Genomic DNA, 21,994 nt, shown 5'->3' with positions numbered 1-21,994 from the left:
GTGAGAGAGGGATCTAGAAATGACTTTGGGTTTGAAACGATATTTTGTGTTCGTGGATAGCTCACACGGTAGAGCCACGCTCTACCTGCCAGGCGGAGTTGTCGTACCAATAAGGTCGCAGGTTCAAACCCCACCACCGCCGCGAAAAAAAAAAAAAAAAAAAAAAAAAATTATTCTCTATTGTCTTCTGGCACTTTTCTACTCACTTCATATCTTGTTGTTACCAACATAAGTGCCTGCTCCACTCACTTTTCTGAATTAAAAATTCACCCCATACACCGGAGCATACTCAATGTCTCAATCGTTTCTATGTTATATGTTTGTGATGAGAATATTGGCTATTAAGCTTAACTGCTGGTCAAAATTACTTCGCGATGGTGGTGAACGAATCGGCGATCTCAAGAAGTGGGTGAGAGAGGGATCTAGAAATGACTTTGGGTTTGAAACGAATATTTTGTGTTCGTGGATAGCTCACACGGTAGAGCCACGCTCTCACCTGCCAGGCGGAGTTGTCGTACCAATAAGGTCGCAGGTTCAAACCCCACCACCGCCGCGGAAAAAAAAAAAAAAAAAAAAAAAAAAAAAAAAAAAAAAAAAATTATTCTCTATTGTCTTCTGGCACTTTTCTACTCACTTCATATCTTGTAGGTCAGAAGTAAGGAAGTTGTGTGTGTTATGTTGTGTGTCATGTGCGTCATGTGTATGAAGAGCGAGTGTATCTTGTTTGGGCAGTTTAAGCGTTTTGAATGCTAAATCTAAATAAAAACATTTATTGAAGCCGCTTCGTCTGCTGATATTAGGTTTGGTGTTTTGGCCTTTTTCTTTTTGGAGTACTTAATTTATTTTAAAAATCACATAATTTTATATTTTAATACAGACACACACTAATGAATAATAATGGCACACAATTTACTAATTTTTGTCCCCAAAACTGGCAAAACAACCTGAAATTTCCATGGCTCTACTAGAATTTGGCATTATATACAAACCTTATCTGGTATACTTGTCAGTTCTTCCGGCTTCCGGCTGGATTGAATCGAAAGTGGGAAGTGGGAAGTAGAGTTGCTGTGGTGGATGTGTAATGAGTTTGACAACACTAACGCCACATTAAAAAATAAATAAAAGGTAAGATGCCTAGCGTGACATATTTCTAGGGGATGATCAAGTTTTTCGAAGAAATCACGATAGAGGGAGATAGAGTCTCACTCATATCCCATCCAAACAAGTCATCATTAGACTCACTCAGACTCAGGCTCAGCAGACCACCAACAAGACTCCAAGTCCAAGACATTGATCATGAATGAGTCATCATTATCATATAATTTTTTGAGATAACGGTCGTTATCATCAGGAAATAGCAAAATTTGGTTTGACCCTTTTAATTCTTAGTCATGGGAACTACCCCAAGCCCAAGGGCCTGCCTTAACTTCCTTTTTTTGGTATCAATATCAATAACAACTTGTGATGAATCATAAGCAAAGAAATGAGGCAGGATGGTTTTTTATTTTTAGCTTTAGCATTAGCAGTAGCAGTGGGTGCGTCCCAACAAACAGACCCTCATAATAGCAAAATCCGATTTTTCCTTTACTGTGAAGAGGACATTTATTATCGTCAATTAACTAATCCGAAATCCATTCAAAATTTAGTAATAATAAATAAATAAATAATATATATATATATATATATATATATATATATATATATATATATATATATATATATATAAATATTTATGAGTGTTGGTGGGTACTTGTAGGTACGAAAGTGCTCGATAATGGTGGTTAGAGCTAATATATAATGTAAATTTTCACTCACATTTTTTTGGCAGAGACGACTCGTTTCTGTGTTTTTTACACTTCTTCAGTCGGCGTGATCCATTGTAATCCATTACAATGGATTACGCCGACTGAAGAAGTGTAAAAAACACAGAAACGAGTCGTCTCGGCCAAAAAAATGTGAGTGAAAATTTACATTATATATATATATATATATATATATATATATATATATATATATATATATATATATATATATATATATATATATATATAATAATAATAATAATAATAGATCTTTATTGTCCATAAATATGGCAATTTGTCATTTAGTTACACTTGTTATAACCAGGGCTGGCGGAGTCGGTTATTTTTAAACCGACTCCGACTCCGACTCCGACTCCAGCCTTGAAACCGACTCCGACTCCGACTCCTCAAGCATAGTATTAATAGGTAATAATATGCAACCAACACTCGCAGCTACTTTTAGCTTTTCCCCAGTATATGTATTATAACAATACAAGCCGCTTCATATTTGAAACTAGGACAAAAAAGGAACTGAAACTAGACAAAAAGGAAACTGAAACTAAGATATGAATAAAACTGTCATTAAGACCAACAAAAAGAGGAAAAGTGAAATTAACCCATAGAGGCCCGCTTCCCCTGGAGTCGCCCGCGACTGTTGAGGCCCGCATCGCCCGTCATCGCCCGCGGCCCCCGAGAAAAAACGGATCATGTTTACTTTGTTATTGCAACGAATCACTTCGTTTTATTCTAAACCGGAAACATCGTAAACGTAATGCGATCGTTCTATTTCCGTTTCGTTTTTACCGCACGTTTATATCGTTGATAACAAGTGAGTAATCGAATTCAGAAAAATAGCATTCCCGTACGTTGCGTGGCGCTAGAAATGATGTTTTGGAGAGTGGTGTGGACGATGAAGAGGATTTTGGAAATGAAAGCGATATCGAACTAGAAAGAGAAGATGTAAACGATGGTGGGGATGGACAAGACAAGGCGTTAGCACCTGATCAAGGTGATTCGGACACTGAATCGGAGTCCGAGATTGACGAAAATGACGGGAATGGGGGTGCGGGGAACGAGTTTTTTTTTTTAATACTTTTTTCCCAATTTATTGAAATCAAAACATGTCATGTTATATATCATTCGAAAGCAAATTTATCTGGCTATAAAAAGGAATTAAAATTATAATTTTATGTCATTTGGTTCTCGTTTAATAATTTTTTAACTTTGTGTTGGTATTTTTTTGTTAAGAGTTATGCCCCTTACACTGGGCCTCGGGGGAATTTTTTTTAGTAAACACCGGGCCTCTATGGGTTAAGACAATGTTGAAACTGAAACCATTTATACTATAATAAAGTCACTGCTTATGGTCTTATGGTTATCCCACTTTCTAATAACCTAACTTTAACATTGAAGAGTCAGCATCCCCACCCCTCCCTCTAGTCAGGTACGGGGTGATTGGCATTGATGCCAACTTAAATGTACAGCACGAGAGCATGAAGGTTGGGGAGGAAAGGGGGTTTTGGAAGCATAGTTCACCTTTAGCTAATACCAATGTAATTTTTTTTCAAATTCTATAGGCCTGGATACTATCTATAAATATTACACATTGAATGATATAAAAATGCGGTGTCTTTTTTACGAAACCCTGCGAAACCCGCCGAATCCCGACAAAGTTATGGGAAGTGAACCTAGAACTCAGGGAAGTGTACACCATTGGGGAGTGAACCTGGGACTGGGTTTCGGCGGGTTTCGTAAAAAAGAACTAGTGCTTTTTTACGAAACCTGACAATATCCAGCAACGTTATGGGAAGTAGACAACTGTGGGGAGTGAACCCGAGACTCAGGGAAGTGTACATCAGTCGGGAGTGAACCTGAGACTAAGGTTATAGGTCGGTTTCGGCGGGTTTCGTAAAAAAGAATTAGTGCTTTATTACGAAACCCGCCGAAACCCGACAATATCCAGCAAAGTTATGGGAAGTAGAGAACTGTGGGGAGTGAACCCGAGACTCAGGGAAGTGTACATCAGTCGGGAGTGAACCTGAGACTAAGGTTATCGGCCGGTTTCGTAAAAAAGAATTAGTGCTTTATTACGAAACCCGCCGAAACCCGACAATATCCGGCAAAGTTATGGGAGTTTGACAACAGTGGGGGGTGATCCTGGGAATCAGGGCGGTGTACGCCAGTGGGGAGTGAACCTGGGACTAAAGGGAGATGGATACCATAGAAAGTTGATAGTTGGATATGGGAGTTGAGTACCAGAGGAGAATGAACCTGACACTATAGGACATGGGCGCCAGTGTGGAGTGAACCTGGGACTCAGGGAAGTGCACACCAATTTGGAGTTAACCTGGGACTGTGGGAGATGGATAACTGTGGGTATCCGAGCCGAACTATAGGAGTTGGGTACCAGAGGAGAATGAACCTGACACTATAGAAGGTGGGCGCCAGTGGGGAGTGAACCTGGGAGTCAGGGAATTGCACACCAGTGGGGAGTTAACCTGTGAATATCTAAAAAAGGATATCAGTGGGAAATAAATCCGGCTTCAACTCCCAATGGTATCCATCTCCCTTTTGTCCCATATTTATTTCCTACTGATATCCTTTATACATATTCCCAGGTTAACTCCCCACTGGTGTGCAATTCCCTGAGTCCCAGGTTCACTCTCCACTGGCGCCCACCTCCTATTGTGTCAGGTTCATTCTCCTCTGGTACCATACTTTCGTATTCGGCTTCAACTTTCAATGTTATCCATGTCCCTTTAGTCCAAGGTTTATTTCCCACTGATATCCTGTTTACATAGTCCCAGGTTCACTCCCCACTGGCACCCACCCCCTATAGTGTCAGGTTCATTCTCCTCTGGTACCAAGCTCTCATATCCGGCTTCAACTTTCAATGGTATCCATCTCCCTTTAGTCCCAGGTTTATTTCCCACTGATATCCTGTTTACATAGTCCCAGGTTCACTCCCCACTGGCGCCCACCTCCTATTGTGTCAGGTTCATTCTCCTCTGGCACCAAACTCTCATATCCGGCTTCAACTTTCAATGGTATCCATCTCCCTTTAGTCCCAGGTTTATTTCCCACTAATATCCTGTTTACATAGTCCCAGGTTCACTCCCCACTGGCGCCCACCTCCAATAGTGTCAGGTTCATTCTCCTCTGGTACCAAACTCTCATATCCGGCTTCAACTTTCAATGGTATTCATCTCCCTTTAGTCCCAGATTTATTTCCCACTGATATCCTTTTTACATAGTCCTAGGTTCACTCCTCACTGGCGCCCACCCCCTATAGTGTCAGGATCATTCTCCTCTGGTACCAAGCTCTCATATCCAGCTTCAACTTTCAATGGTATCCATCTCCCTTTAGTCCCAGGTTTATTTCCCACTGACATCCTGTTTACATAGTCCCAGGTTCACTCCCCACTGGCGCCCACCTCCTATAGTGTCAGGTTCATTCTCCTCTGGTACCAAACTCGCATACCCGGCTTCAAATTTCAATGGTATCCATCTCCTTTAGTCCCAGGTTTATTTCCCACTGATATCCTTTTTTACATATTCCCAGGTTAAATCCCCACTGGTGTGTAATTCCCTGAATCCCAGGTTCACTCCCCACTGGCGCCCACCTTCTATAGTGTCAGGTTCATTCTCCTCTGGTACCAAACTCCTATAGTTCGGCTCGGATACCCTCAGTTATCCATCTCCTGGTGTGCAATTCCCTGACTCCCAGGATCACCCCCCACTGTTGCCAAACTCCCATAACTTTGCCGGATATTGTCGGGTTTCGGCGGGTTTCGTAATAAAGCACTAATTCTTTTTTACGAAACCCGCAGAAACCGGCCGATAACCTTAGTCTCAGGTCCACTCCCGACTGGTGTACACTTCCCTGAGTCTCGGATTCACTCCCCACAGTTGTCTACTTCCCATAACTTTGCTGGATATGGTCGGGTTTCGGCGGGTTTCGTAAAAAAGCACTAGTTCTTTTTTACGAAACCCGCCGAAACCCAGTCCCAGGTTCACTCCCCAATGGTGCACACTTTCCTGAGTTCTAGGTTCACTCCCCACTGCCACCTACTTCCCATAACTTTGTCGGGTTTCGTCAGGTTTCGTCGGGTTTCGGCAGGTTTCTTAAAAAAGACACACCCATAAAAATGCAATTTCTGAAAGTGGTAAGGAGTCGGAGTCGGGACTTCTAAAACCGACTCCGACTCCACCCTCAAACAACCGACTCCGACTCGCCAGCCCTGGTTATAACGTTATATGATAACTATAACATTGAACAGATACCTCACTCCTACTTACTTATTCACTCTCTCTCTCTCTCTCTCTCTCTCTCTCTCTCTCTCTCTCTCTCTCTCTTTCTCTCTCTTCTCTCTTCTCTCTCTCTCTCCCCTCTCTCTCTCTCTCATCTCTTCTCTTCTCTCCTCTCTCTTCCTCTCTTTCTTTCACGCGTGCGATATACACAACATAAACATATTCATTTCATTTTCAATTCGTTACATTTTTGCCAATTGAACACCAAATATTATCATCATTATCAATTGGTCAATTAATCTAACATTAAATAGATTAATCAGCCAATCAGTCAACGCATCAATCCTTGGTTTTGCTGTACCATATGAAATATTCAACATTTTTATTGCTGATGGAACGAACGTTGATTTATACTTGTTAGTTCTACATTTAATCAAATTAATATGACAAAACCTTCTCCCAGATGGTAAAATACTAAATTCATGGTATAAAATATGTTTTTTATTGTTGGTAATTGAGAATGCTTTCCTTTCTATTGCTTTTCCATGAATTCTTTCCACTCCATCAAGAGGATCGTTTATTATTTTTGATGCCTCTTTGTAATTCTAAATCATCATACAACGCTTTATATAATATTAAGCGGAGGATAGGTCTTCAATCAACAAATCGCGAAATAAGATGAAATTAGCGGTGCAATTTTGTGTCGGAAGTAAACATAGCCGCCGCCATTTCGATTTCCTCGAGACAAAAACATTGATACGAACGATTTTTCCGAGGATTTGAAGCAGAACTCTAAACGTTAAAGTTTGAAGTTCATACCATTCATTAATACGAACAATCATACAACGTTTAATACTAAATGAGTGAAATGTTGTCATGAAATAAATAAATACCAAAAGAATTCATCACATAGGTGTAACTGTGCGTCGCTATTCAGCGCCGCCATTTTGAAAAAAAAAAAAATATATATATATATATATTTCTTATTGAAGACAATACACTTTGTTTCTTATATTGACAAAAAGAATTAAAATCTCCTATCTCTTCTTATTTTTACTATACTATAAGACCAGTTTCTAACACTTGTTTTACAGTGATATAATACCCTTTTCAGCTGATCAGTTACACATGTTCTCATTATGATTTCTGGTTATCACCTGCTGTTCATGTATTCTGTTTACCACTTGACCATCAGCTCCAAATTAATTTTGGAACCACCAGTTAACAATATTTTGTTTCAGAAAAATATCCCTTAGTTTTTTTGTTTGTTAATCTGTAGATACATACAACAGAGTCATGGGAATAACTTACAGTGGGATAATAAGACGCTTGCTGCCTGATTTTGATGATAATCCTAAAGGGTAAGTTTTAGAAATGAGATAAATGCAATAGAATTCTGTAATGTAGTATTGGTCCTTGTAGATACTGGTAGCTCAATTGGTTTCTAATGTAAATTGTATGAGTTTAGTCCCGTTTTTGAAAAAGTTTTTTCCACTTTCAGTCGGTTCACTCCACAGTAAATTTGTATTGGGTTTCTCTCATAGTTTGGAAAAGAACTCTGCACTACATTATCTTTCAGCTAGCAATTTGTTTTTCAATCATGGGACTTGCACCTTGGTGATATGGCTGGGATGAAGTTACTCAGTGAAGGTTTTGATCATAAGTGTAAGAAGAAAAAAAAAAAGAAGAAGAATCCAGCTTACACTTCATTAAGTTATTTCTATAATAAAGTGTGAAGCAAGTTAAAGATAGTGATGGGTTTTCAATAATGTATTCTTTTGAATTTACAATTGATTTCATATTTATGTGATTAAAATTAAATTTCATTTCTCTCTTAGATGTGTCTTCACTCATGAACATTTTTTTTTTGGTTTGTTTTGTTCAATAGGGATGATAAAAAGTATAGGTTGACTGCAACCGCTGTGCGAGCTCCCAACATGCAAGACTACATTGAACGCAGGCTGACAGAAATGCACTATAGTGCTCAGGACTTTAAGTTCTTTGATAAATTCCTTTCAGTGGCTTTGGCTGCCTTGTTTATAGTGCTTTTGCCATACATTCACATTGGTGAGCTCTTAGTTGTTAAATACATTTTATTTTGTCCTCTCCTTCCTCCTCCTTCTCCTCCTCCTCCTCCTTCTTCTTCTTCTTCTTCTTCTTCTTCTTCTTCTTCTTCTTCTTCTTCTTCTTCTTCTTCTTCTTCTTCTTCTTCTTCTTCTTCTTCTTCTTCTTCTTCTTCTTCTTCTTCTTCTTCTTCCTCTTCTTTTATTATTTTGCACTATCTGTTTTCAAATATTTGCTTCATTACTCCAAGTTCATATGTAATTTAAAGATCAAGAGCACATACAAAGATTATCTTATACCTTAATGATGTTTACCTAACTTTCAGATGGAAATATTTCAACCTTTTTAAAACACATTGAATTGATAATAGGATGATTTTTGTTCTGTCCGGGCAGCTATTAAGATAATATGTTACCAATTTGTGATGCTCGTCACATTTTTTAAAACCATTTTATTATTATTTATTTCTCTCATGAACTCCATCTGTCAAATTATTGTCTCATTGTTTCACGTAGTGACCCGTATTTGCAGTATGAGGTCAAATATTTTTATAGCTTTAACTTTAATGTATAATGATTCTCGTGCTACTATTGGATGAAAGTTAGCTCAATGTCAAATCATTGAAGAAATTTTTATTTTTTTTCCATCTTTGATCAACATAGGTATTTTTTACCTGAAGATTTGGGTGCCAGATAAACCGCCCATAGACAGGCAGGGCTGTACATGTTCCTGCTTTGATACAGTTTTCAGAGGTAAGGTTGGACCTAGTTTTTTGTACTTATACAGCTATCTGTATTACTGGATTTGGCGTCCTGAGTAGTTCAGTTATAGAGCACTCGCCTCAAAAGAAACGGGACTGGTATCGATCCTGAGTAGGGTATCTAACAATCTTACATGCCACTGATCATTTAATGCTTTAGAAAGTGGGATAAAATCCCAGATCTCCTTCCCATTATGGCTCATAAAGACTACAGTGGAATCCTGATAAAGCCAACACAGCTGGACCAGATAGATTGGTGGTTGTTTCGTCTTTATTGCAGAGGTTAACTTTATCCATTATCAGTGGAACACACATAGATAAAGAAAAGAAATCTGGGACCAACGCGAGGTGTTGACTTTATGAGGATTCTACTCTACTTTGCACTTGAATCAGCTCAGTCAGTATTGCTTATTCATTCAAGTACAAATATGAACTTCTTTGATTTGAGTCCTAGTTTGCTGTTGATGCACAGGTGCAAGTCAGCTTGTCCTACTTAATTTTTTATAAATACATCTGATTTATAAGGGAGTAAAATGATGCCAAATGTGAGCTCCATAGGGAAAATGCATGTGAATTTCATATAAAAATGAAATGACTTTGCTAAATTCATGTGACTATGCTTCTATGTGGTATTATGTTTGAGTGAAATATATGCTGCTCAATGAATATAGTGTCCAAAGTGACTGGAATTACGATATTTGAGTTCTTTGAAGTAATGAAAGTGTATATTCTCCTCAATACAAGAGCATTCATTTACCTGAATATAGTGTCCGAAGTGACCGGAATTACGAAATTTGAGTTCTTTGCAGTAGAGGAAGTGTATATTCTCCTCAATATAAGAGCATTATTTTAATTAATTAAATTTAATCATTAATTTTCCAAATCTTATCCTTTTTGAAATGCAATCTTACACTTTTTCTTTTGTTGAGGTTGGCAGCCCTGCATCTATTATGTTTTTCGATATTATATAACAATTTAATATTTTTCTATGATCTTTGTTCATATTTAGGTCAATACGAGATGCCTGGACTAGTCACATACAAACACGTTTACTTCAATGCCACCCAAAATACTTTCAAGATGTGGACCATGACCACCATTTTTGTACTGATTTTCTACGAGAGCATCAAATATCTTGTCCACATCTATCGGACATCAAGGTTTCGACGAGCTTGGTTAGCCTTGTATTTCATCAACATCTACCCTCATTACTACTCCTGGTGGAGCTTTTTCAGGTAATAATGACCTAAGGTACAAAATAATGTGCTTGATTATTAATTTTAAGATATACCGTCACATCTTTAACCTCCCCCCCCTTTATTGATTTATTTCATTTTTTTCTTTTTTCTATCAGCTGTCTATGATACAAACTCGTTGGGGACTGTTATTTTCTTCCTTAAAACTTTTAATCATTCATGTCTTTTATTGATTAAAAAAAAATTAAGGCTCTACTGTGAGTTGGTTAGATGTTAATAATGTTTTCCATTCTATTTTTTTTTTTTCAATTTGATTTGTCGACATCCTATTTCGAATTGGAATGTATAACTAACTATTTCTGCACATTTTTTGTTATATTTTCAGTTACTACAATGAAGAGTTCTACACTTTCTATTTTCACCACATGTTCTTCTGTGTGACTGAATTGTTGGTAACTGCCATTGTTTTAAATTTGTGCAACGGCAATAATGAGGTAAGTTAATTTAAAGCTTTTTTGTTTATTGTTATGCTCAAATGAAAGGTGTCTGAATTAATTAATGAAATTTTATTTCCTCTGGCTCAATAAATGAGTCCCTTAGTTTATGCTTGATTTATATAGTTTTGATCTTAGTTTACATTTCATCTCGTTGTCACCCCTCTCTCTCTCTCTCTTTTTTTTTTTTTTCCCTTTCACGTTGCACGCACACAATCATACATCTTTGCCTATAATGTTTTAACTATTATGACAATTTAAGACATATAACATATTTCGTGTGTACTTGTTGAAGGCCAAAGGCTGAAACTTCGTTTGTTTTGTGTTGTTCCCTTATATATGAGTCATATTTTCTCTCCATCAACTGATAGAATACTCGACATATTTATCAGAGTCGAAGAGTTTCAGACATGTTAAATATATGACAATTGTCTGATTTCCGCCAATATCACCACAAATCTTTTTACTCTTTCCATCATCTTTTCCACTTTATTTCAGCATTTTGACTTAAACCATTGATGCAGTACGTTCTGTGAAAAATTTTCAGACAGTTTAGTCAGCTGCTATTTTGAGATCTTGGCTTTGTACTAGATTTTACTCTTTGTTTTTATATAGTTCCAAAATATTGTTTTTGAATAGGTTGTTTATACTTTTAAACCATTTTTTTCTGGTCATACTTGATTTCAGTTAAAGCCCTGGAAGATGATGTCAATTTTGGCTATCAACGTGGTTCACATCATCGTGTCTGGTTCTGATCAGTTCATCTTTCACGTTCTGAGGGGCCATGGCACCAATTTCCAGAATGCCAGGAACATCGGCTTGATGATTCCAGATGTTTTCCACGTCATCATCCCTGCATATCAGTTCTTTAAGTATATCAAAGTCAAGAATGTGCCAGCTTCAGAGTTGTGCTTCAAGGAGGAGATCATTCTGTTTATCTTATTTATATCACTGGGGACGTTTATCGGGCGTGTCATGTGAATATTAAAAAAAAAAAGATAAATTTTTCTTTGTTTAACAATGGCAGCTTTAAATGAATAATATAGTTGATGATCATAGCATCATCTTCTTTAAGCAGGTTACATAAAGGCGCCATGTTGAGTAAGATTGTATAGAGTGATCTGCATAATTCTACAATTTAGAAGTCATAGGAGGAATTTCCTCGGTTTAAAAAAATAAAAACTACATTACTTCCCTTTGCCCATAATGTATTGGCAGTGAGAGGATATGTGATGGAACGTATAGATGCAGGTTCTCACACTTCAGAAGTGAGCTAGAGTATCAATGATAATTTATTATCTCAATTACTCTGAAGGTGTGGGTTAATCTAGAAAAAAATAGGGCTTATAGCAGGCTTGCCAACCAGTATGATTTCTCAATTTTAATACGCTTTGAGGTTCAAAATATGATAAGATGGGAATATTGATTAAAATATGATTAATGCTAAAATAAAAAAATCAGGATTTGTAACCAAAAAAAAAAAGAAGGGGGGGGGGGGGAGATTTATAAAAGTGGAATAGTTGAAGGTAATTATATACCTTCTCCACCTAGATGAGAATCTGAATAGCCAAACAGATGATTGTCACAGGAATTGCAGGACTTTCCTACCCTCGACTAGCTCGATAAGTCTCCATAAATTCAGCGAATGATAAATTTGAAGTTTTGGGATGGTTGCACCTGTTGAAAATATGATTTTTAAAGTATAAATATGAGAAACTTAACATAAATATTCTGGAAAAATATGATAAATCTTTTCAAATGCTTGAGGATGGTTGGCAAATCTGTGATTTATAATCAATTGTTCAAAATGTTCCTCCTTTTTCACTTTTTGTCACCATCAGCTCTGGTATTGAATTATTTTGATATTACAGTTGGCATTGTTATGATTATATTTATCTTTTTTTTAAATTTTTTTTTTTTAAAGCCAAAGGTGAACTTGATAAATTTTGTTCAACAAAAACACAGAGGTTGGCGAAACAAATTTGTTGTTTCTTGTTGGAGAATGAAATCTTTACATTTCTTATGTTTCATTGTTATTAAAACTGTTTTGCTGATTGATTTTTTTCCTCCTTTTCTCTCCAATTTTTGAAACGTGTCTTTATTCTTTCTCTACCCCAGTTGCAAATACTTTTGAAATACTTTTTTGATAACTCAACAAACATTCCAGGAAGGGGCCATTTATTTAGCAATTGATCTGGTTGTGAATTTTCTACATTCCCTGAGATTTAAAAGTACACATTTGTAACAATTGTTGCTTTAACTACACAATTGTCTGTTGTTTTTATTTAGTATTATTGTAAAGTTATCTCTACATCTTTGTGTATTAATTTATTATTATGATTTTTAATGAATTTATTAATGATGTTGATGTTATGCACATATGCACAAGATTGATTACTTACGTCATATTTAATGTCAATGAGGCCAAGAAATTATACAACTTTATTTGTTATTATGTAAGTTTTTGTTGTTGTTTTTTTTTGTTTTTTTTTTTCAAAATTTTGTAAGGATGTTAGTTGGTTTTTAAGAATCTTAATAATTGCTTACTGCCATTTGGATAGCTTGCTATTCTCTTGGAAAGTACTTTCCACCTGATATAACAGACTAAGCCACCCAATAAGTTAAACTCAGGATTGAAACTTTTCTCCTTTTTAGGGGAGATGAGTACTCTACTGATTGAGTTATGGAGATCTCCTGTGAGGATTGTATTGCTGTCATTTTAGTAGTCTCTCATGGAGTAAACAGTTATCCTGGTTTCTATAGTGTTAAATGGATTATTGCGAATGATTACTACCCTTTGGGCAAGACTATTGCAAAGTACAGTGAAACCCATGTATACCAGGTCTGGTTATAGTCAGGGTTTTTGAAAATCCTTGACTATCTCTCCCTTTTTCTCTTTAGTGAAATTTACTGGCTGTAGCAGAGCCGAATTGATTATAACAGGGGCACTGAAACCTTCTCAATATCTCAAAATACAAGGCATTGCTTTTTACTGGTGCTGAAATGACCTAAAAGTGTTGCAGGCGCCGTAATGCCCGTAAAAACAAAAACAAATATTTAAAAAGATTGAGTCATCTAATTGCTTAGGACTGTGGAAAATGATCTTACCATATTGGTATGCCCACATGTATAGGTAACATTGTCCTTACACTATAAATTTAGTTAGAATGATCATTCACATTGTCAATAAAAGTTTAAATTTACTCTTTAATGACGCTACAGAGTTGGGTTTTTTTTTCTTCTCCTCCAGTTTGTCTTTGTCCTTGTCCTCTCATGTTCAATGTTTGTGTTGTGTAGTGCAAGCAAGGGTTCACAGCGTAAAACACGTACCCTTGTGAAGAATATAGACATTAAAATCGTCCCAACTATTGGGTGACCTCTGTGGTCTAATTAATGGTAGCACGTCTGACTGGTAATCAGGAGATCTGAGATTCGATCTTCGGTCAAGGAAGACTGATTTTTTTGGGATGTATTTTTTTTTTCTTGCTTTGTCTGGACCTTTTTCATACAAAGTTTTTCAGATCTTTGTCAGTGGCAGAGTGCAACCAGAAGGCAATAGAGAGGGGCATCGTCTCCTGCCAACCTTTGCTAAAGATTGGATGAAAATGAGCAAGCATTCTATAATTTGGCTGAAATATTTGAAGAATAGTGATAGGTAAAAATCCAATAAAATAACTTCAATATGCGACGTAAGTTTTGGCACTTTATTAATGTTTTTCAACAAAATAGGATATCAAAAAAGGTAGAGGAATATAAATGATGCATAATTAAATTCAGCAGTAATCATTTCAACTCGCAAAGTAAAATTTCATAACACCGACACCCAGAAGTAACTCTCTCTCTCTCTCTCTCTCTCTCTCTCTCTCTCTCTCTCTCTCTCTCTCTCTCTCTCTCTCTCTCTCTCTCTCTCTCTCTCTCTCTCTCTCTCTCACTCACTCTCACATGCACACACACACAAATATACTGGCACATTCTCCTCTCCTCATGCCACCTATCAAAACAGTTCAGTTAAACTTGATTTGTATGGAATAAGAGTTATGGAAATATTCTGTAAAAATAATGTTACCTTCTCATGTAAGAATTCAAGATGCACAAGGAAATGTAAAATATATAAAGCGTGCTTTGTAACATGAATGGCAATACAACCTACACTTACTGATGTGCTCATCCTTAAATAGGTATCAAATATGTCGTTACAAAAAATAATAACTTTCAATATTATTTAGCCATTCAAGGAAAAGTTTTAAAAGATGATTTATGAGTAATGAGTAAAGCATAACAATGGCGCCCAGCTTTATCTGTGTCAGTGTGAGAGAGGTGATTTTAAGAAAAGACAATGAAAAAAAACAACCCAAAACAGTGTGGCTTCTGAAATAAATTTTGTCGTGTGTGTTTACATCACATGATTATTCCTGTCAAATAATGGGATTGTTAGTAATGTTAATCCCTGTTGGTGACAAGGGTAGGAGAGGGATTTGGTTTAAATATAAACTATAAAAAAAAAACACATTTTACTGTACAGGAAGCTTACACAGTTAAGAGTTGGATGCCCCTGTTATGTAAATTATTATTTATCATGTTCGCTATATTGCAAGTGAACAAGCTTACTGCATTACTTTTGAATCAAAATTTACAGTTTTAAAAATGAATGTATCATAAGTGTTGACTCGCATAAAATTTTGTAAATGATTATAATTAACATAAATACTTTTAAATTTTACAATTAAAGCCATTAACATTTGTATCAATAACTTCTTCCTGACAACATCTTTCATTTCACTGAACTCGTCAATAATGTTAATTTTAATATTGTACGTATACAACAAAATATATTAACCTCTTCTGTAAATGTGATCACAAATGTAAGTCATTGAATGTACAGTTAATTTTAGCCATTCAAGGAAAAGTTTAAAAAGATGATTTATGAGTAAAGCATAACAATGGCGCCCAGCTCTATCTGTGTCAGTGTGAGAGAGGTGATTTTTAGAGTGAACATATTTGACCCTATCTTTGTACGTTCAGTGTTGTAGTGTAAAAGAATAATAAGCAGAGTAGTTCTAAAAATAAAACACACATATAGAAAAATAAATCAGCACATTGTTATTTGAGACTGCGTCAAAAAGTCTCATAGATTTTTAAACAGTGAATCCTTATACATATAAATACTTATATGTTGGTAATTCTCAACACAATGTTCAAGTCCTAAAATCAATCAAGATAAAGAACAAAACGTAAAACACATTTATCACTGTAATGTAGATTAATCTCTTGGGATTTCCCAATACCACTTTGTTTTGGCAACGTGGATTTGACTTATTGGAATATTTAACAAACTTTTTTTTTTTGGCATAATTTATACAAGTGTTGGTACCGTTTTAGTTGAGGGCTTGAAAATAAGAGGGACTTAGAGAGTCCTCAAACTATATTTAAAAAAAAACAATAACAAGTCACAAAACGACATTAACAAAATTTTAGAAAACATTTTTCTTATAAAGCAGTGCGGTCCAGGATACCAGAGTTCATCAATGTTTCTGTGACATTAAATGAGAGGAAGCGATGCTTTCTACTCTTTGTATAATTTGCTGATCTGTTGCAGTTTTTTTTTCTCCAAATCTAACAATAGAAAATAAAATGTAAGCTTCAATTTATTAAAAGAAAACAAATAATGTGGATGTTTCGGTTCGGTTTTCCCATTTATCAACAAAACAATGAATGAAACACTAAAGACAAATGAGAGATATGAGAATGGCGTTTTTTTAGGTGAATTCACCTGAACTAAGCCATTCTAACATCTTTCATTCGCCCTTGGTGTTTCATTCATTGTTTTGTTGATAAATGGGAAAACCGAACCGAAACATCCACATTATTTGTTTTCTTTTAATAAATTGAACCTTCCATTTCAATATCTATTGTTATTTATTTCTTCATCTATTGTTATTTATTTCTTCATCTATTGTTATTTATTTCTTCAAGCTTCACAGCAACAATTTCATTTCCCCCAAATCTAAGTAATACCAAATCCTTTCCGGTGGACAAAGTAGCTTAAAAAAAATTACGACTATGTGGATATTTACTTACGATTTCAATTCAATTCAATTTATTTACTTTTAGGCTTTCGCCAATAGTTTACAAAATTGTACGACAACCAATTGGAAATAGGCGAAATGGAGAGAAATGGTAAATTAAACCAATGAGCGCTTATGGTAATACTAATAATAGTAGAAATGAGTAACATTCTCAAAGACCTTCTATCTCCTTTCTCAGATCCTAACTAAAGCGGCACCTGTTTGTTTTCAGCAGGAGGACGTGAGAATTTACATTTAATCTCTATATTTCTAATCAACATGCATTAGAATAAAAAAAGTGAATTAAATGCAGTTTTGAATGACATACCATAATTTAGGTGTCTGCTTCAAAATATATTATTAGTTATCTTTCACCGAAGAAAAAGGTATTCATTCTTATTTTATCACAGATGATTTTGGTTGCATACTTGTTTTACATCAACCATATTTAATACTTATATCACAATTTGCTTTGTGCAATAAAAAAACAAAAAAGAGACAGTGAAAGATTGACATTTTAACCCGTTAACTCCCGTACTCTGGAAAAACACGTATTTAAAAATTTGGCCAAAAAAACTCATCCTTCAAATATCAATTGATTTCAACGACCCTTATCTTGGCAAAATCTCTCAAACCTGGGACTTTGTGAAGTCTTCTTTAAAGTTTCAGGTTTTAGATTGTGTGCCAAGATAGGGTCATTTAAATCAATTGATACTTGAAGGACGAATTTTCTGGCCAAATTTTTAAATACCTATTATTCCAGAGTATGGCAGTTAACTGGTTAAGAAGCAAACAATTAACAACAAAAAAATTGTTCACTTCAAATATATATTAAAATTATTGATGGAATGTGGGGCAGTAAAATACATGGTAGTTGTAGATGTAACTGACAGCGTCAATCTGATGTTATGATGATGATGATTATAATAATAATAATGGTAATAATATTAATAATAATAATAATAATCATAATCATAACGATGATGATAATAATAGTAATAACAGTAGTAATAAACCAGACGAATAGAATTTAGTTTAAAGCCAAAAAGATCATCATTACAACTTTTAAGTCTTTTTTTATCTTACATTCATTAACTCCTCTCAATGCAAACAAGTAATGTAACCCAATTTGTACCATTTAGATTTCATTTCCAAATTTACAAGGTCAGTGTCATCCCATCGTAATACTGTTTTGAGACGGTCGGGCACACCGATCTGCAAAGGTTTATAAATCATTTATGAATTGGCCAGGTAAAATGTTGTGAGACTCGAAGATCTCACTGGCTAGAAAAAAAACCCCAAACAAACAATAACTAAATCAACAAATGATACAAACAATCGCAATCTACCTATACAAAAATAGCAAAATATTATAAAGGGCTTTAACTATAACCTAGTTGGACATATAAGTATTTGAAAAATTTAAGCAGATGTAAACTTTTTAATAGTAACATGCAAAACTACCATACAGGAACTTTTTTTTCAGTTAAAGATTATTACTTTCCTTGCACTTTTTGATAAACAATTATAATTCTCGTAAATAAATGCAGTAAATATTTAACCATTAAGCGACCTGGCAGTATTTTTTTTTTTTTTTTTTTTCAGTCAACAAAAAAAAAATTAGTTGTGACTGTAATTATCAATGTAGACATATTCGTAGTTAGGAGGACTTCCTGTTCTAAACTTATGGTTTGCAAGTCGTCTGGTGTCTGCCATTCTCCGTGGATCTGCGGCACTCTTGCTCTGGAACTTGGCCCTCTCCTACAATGGAAAATGAAAAGATTATCATTTACCAATTGTAATAAATAAAGCATTTAACACCCCCCCCCACACACACAAAATGTTGTTCTATACAGAGTTCAAATATAATAATGATGACAATATTACAGGAGTTTTTCAAATTAAATGGTTCATGATAAGTTTTCAAAACTTCAGAATAAAATAGATTTAAAAAAAAGGAAAATAAAAATAAAAAGTATTTAATTAGTTCTTTCCTGTCAAGTAAAACAATATATCTAAAAACAGATCTAAGGAGAACTAAATTTTAACTCTAATTATGTCATAGAAAAGAATTGTCATAAACAATCACACGTGAAACGAATGACAATTATAATAGAATAGGTCATACAAAAGAAGATATTCAAAATAATTTTCTCTTCATCAAATACGATTGTAAAAAAAAAAAAAAAAAAAAAAAAGACTGCATGCCTGCAAACATTGGATACAAAACATCTTTGATGATATTTTAAAATATAATAAGGCTGCAAATAGCATCAGTGTATATGGAGCAAAACCTTGATATTTATATATGAATGAAAAAAAATAAAAATTCTTATTCATTTCAAGTATTATGGTTATGAATGCGGTTTAATATTTTGTTAATTTAAAATAATAAACCTTCCAAGATTACATTATATCAAAACCATTAATTAAACTTGATAAATTTTCTGTTTTTTAGATAATGTTATTCAACAAAAAAATAATAATTAAATTTACATTTTATGCTATTCAGATTGCATCGAAACTTCTCATGATGTGTAACCCAATTAGTCAAAACTGTGACACTTGGTACAAACCTCAGACCTCCTGATTACCGGTCAGACTTGCTACCATTACACATAATTTAAGGTTCGATCCCAAGTCGAGGCAGGTAGATTTTTTGGCATTTTTTTCTTGTATTTTTTTTCTTCTAGCTTTGTATAGTACTGTTTCATACACACTTTTCAGATCTTTAGTGTAGCTATAGTCTTGGACTCACAACATGACCTAATTTTAGGTCAGCTCGTTGGAGTCCGGTCTGAGGTAGCGTTTTTTCTTTTCTTTTTTTTTTTTTTTTGTGTCTAGTATTTTTCTTTCTTGCTTTCTTTGGCACTGTTTCACATACACTTTTTCATATCTTTATCTTACACTAGTGCCTGCTTCTTAATTTGTCACTTTGCCACTACACAACATGACAGACATGGGGCTCCCAATAACTCAATTGACTAACCTCTCAACTTGTTGCACTTATTATATTTAGGCTCAGTGCATTTTATATGGATAGTACAGTAACTAAAGATTTTGATTTTAAAAATATTGGATTGCCTTTGTAAGTTCTGTTAAGAGGCATGGCACACATTTCAGTCGAATTCATATATATATATCATTATATACAATAAAAGCTGATACTGTTAACCAGTTGTCGGCAAGGCATAGTGTGATTAATATAGCAAAGGGTTATACTGATATCAATCAGGCATTTATTTTGTACTTTTATATATATATAGGTATTTATGACGACAGTAAATATAAAACGCATGCAAAGTCACTCCATGTGTTTATGATTTATCAAACAGTGACGCGTTAGTATCTTCCACTTTTGATGGATGATAAAGTGAATAGAATGATTGATAATGTGACAGAACAACAACAAGAACAACAAATATTTAAAAATGCATCATTTAAAAAAAGTGTTCTATTGTTGATAAGGGGAAAGCGTCGCTCAGCAGTACGGTCTTTGCTTCGTACCCGAAAGGTACAGAGTTCACTCATCCGCTGGTGTGTTGTGTGGCCTTGAGCAAGTCACCTCGCCCTAGCTCAATTTGTGGCGCTGCACTGCGGCTGATGCCTGGGTTATTCCAGTCTTCCCTTGTAATAGACCCAAGAGACAAATTTCCCCTATGGGATGAATAAAGAGAATTTTATTTATTTTAATTTAGAACAAAATTTCTGGAAAAACTAAAATACACGATTAAAAAATTCCCGCATCTTCTTGCAACACCTGCAGGTCTCATTGAGCATATTAATTCTGTAACCTGGAATCCAACGTATAAGAACAGGGAAAGCTCTGTGTCTAAATAATCATCAATCTGTTGTTTGACAACCTGAAGTGAGGTGAATTATTGTCTGCAAGAATAAAAAAAGTGCACGCTCCGAGTTATATTTTCCTTTGATTCTCTCAACCCTCCCTCCTCTTCTTTTGGAAGTCATACAATTAATTAGAAAACAAAGAAAAATGCGTATTAATCTTACAGACAGTCTATAGTCATGATACTGGTCTGTTGTGCTGCTGATATGATAAAAATACTCTTTAATGAGTCAGAGGCTTGATCGACATCTCAGTCGTTAAATGAGCATTGGATTGTCATTGACCATGTTAGGAATATCAACATGATTTTCTAGTCTTCAAATGCACATCTACATGCATTCCATAAAGATTGGAATAAGATATTGAACGCTTCAGGTTTTAAAAAATGTCATTTCTATCAAATCACCGATGACCATGAAAAAGGAAGGAAATGAGGCTAAAAGTTAATTCCCTTTGATAGTTGATGAGCCTAAAGATCCTGATAAGAGACAGGAAACAAAATCAGCTCCTACCTTTGACTTGTTCCATAAGCAAAAATAAAAACTTCAAATATTAAAACATTTGACTAAACTATGTTTTTGATTTACCAGTCTATGTATGTGAAAAGGCAAGTTTTTGCTTAAAAGGCAACTATATCACCTATTACTAAATGTAACTGATTACCTATTAAGCTTTTTCTTACTATTCTGTTAACAACTGAAAAAGAAAACAAAAAAAAAAAAAACAAACAAACAAAAAAAAAAGGTCATAATGCTATAGAACAATCTAGAATATAATTTAGATCCATGCAAAATAAAAGAGATTAATGCTCCATTACTTTTAAGCTTTTTTTGTTAAGCCATCCCATGATCGACGACATGTTATTTAAAATTGATAATTAATTGTGGTTTTCAACAACAGCCGCAATGTAAAAAATCACTATAAAACTCGGATCCTGAATTTACCTTCCTATGATTGATAACATTTTGCAATTTTGCACACCTTGACACTGAAAGAACTGAATGTAGGATAAGGGAGACCCAACATTATTTACAGAATGTTTCACTTTTTTTTCTCCATTGTAATGTCCTTGCCTCGTATTCATTGATCTTCTCTCTTGTCACTGAATTGTTGATCAATAAGCAGTTACACTATCACAAATGGAATGCGTTCAGCAAATCTTTTGTCTGGATATTATAATATGCTTCCTCGCGACATTGTTACTCATTCACTCATTGGGACTGATCCATTCGAAACATACTTGTGTCATCAAAAAAATAAAGAAAAAGAAAAAAGTAGTATTGGAATTTGGTGACATCTTACTAGACCCCCCCCCCCCCCCCCCCTCTAAAAAAACCCAACAAAAAAAAAATAAAAATAAATAAAAAGAAAACAGAACAAAAACAACACAAAAAGAAAAAAAAAAAGAAATAGGACATTTTTTTTTAGCAATTGAGTTTCATAATTAGCTTAAAAAAAAACCAAAAAAAAAAAACCCCTTAGAATTACCAAAGTCACTGTATTTGATATACACAG

The 21,994-nt window shown here is 34.9% G+C and overlaps 2 protein-coding genes across 13 annotated transcripts in view; one reads left to right on the top strand and one right to left on the bottom strand.

Annotated features, from left to right (window-relative positions):
• The first annotated feature begins 1,025 nt into the window (after positions 1 to 1,025).
• On the top strand, positions 1,026 to 13,778 carry LOC144980518 (uncharacterized). The gene is made up of 7 exons (XM_078928168.1): positions 1,026 to 1,125; positions 7,333 to 7,414; positions 7,942 to 8,120; positions 8,780 to 8,869; positions 9,887 to 10,112; positions 10,459 to 10,567; positions 11,255 to 13,778. Exons 2-7 carry the CDS (start codon positions 7,350 to 7,352, stop codon positions 11,546 to 11,548), a joined length of 963 nt encoding a protein of 320 aa, XP_078784294.1. The 5' UTR covers positions 1,026 to 1,125; positions 7,333 to 7,349; the 3' UTR covers positions 11,549 to 13,778.
• Positions 13,779 to 17,848: 4,070 nt separating this feature from the next.
• The window catches only part of LOC144980516 (ankyrin repeat and MYND domain-containing protein 1-like), a 31,630-nt gene continuing 27,484 nt past the window's right edge, over positions 17,849 to 21,994 (bottom strand). For 4 of the 12 annotated variants that reach the window (XM_078928166.1, XM_078928161.1, XM_078928160.1 and 1 more), the window contains exon 17: positions 17,948 to 18,393. Coding sequence is in view for 8 of the 12 variants with exons in the window: in XM_078928161.1 (XP_078784287.1) it covers positions 18,253 to 18,393 (141 nt within the window). In the remaining 4 variants the exon portion in view is untranslated. Of the gene's footprint in view, positions 18,394 to 21,994 lie in introns of all 12 variants that reach the window. The other 8 variants (XM_078928156.1, XM_078928162.1, XM_078928159.1 and 5 more) reach the window with 4 other exon arrangements.

This window comes from Berghia stephanieae, chromosome 10 (assembly GCF_034508935.2).
Source record: "Berghia stephanieae isolate SIO BIC M18660-M18661 chromosome 10, UCSD_Bste_1.3, whole genome shotgun sequence".
Classification (NCBI taxonomy): domain Eukaryota; kingdom Metazoa; phylum Mollusca; class Gastropoda; order Nudibranchia; family Aeolidiidae; genus Berghia; species Berghia stephanieae.
Note: the sequence above shows the minus strand (reverse complement) of the source record. Positions and strands in the feature narration are given on the sequence as shown.

Bases quoted from the DNA above. Each gene is read 5' to 3' on its own strand.
- LOC144980518 (XM_078928168.1), top strand. From the start codon at position 7,350: ATGGGAATAACTTACAGTGGGATAATAAGACGCTTGCTGCCTGATTTT. The intron at 8,121-8,779 runs GTGAGCTCTTAG...TGATCAACATAG, and splicing joins TTTGCCATACATTCACATTG to GTATTTTTTACCTGAAGATT. The intron at 8,870-9,886 runs GTAAGGTTGGAC...GTTCATATTTAG, and splicing joins CTTTGATACAGTTTTCAGAG to GTCAATACGAGATGCCTGGA.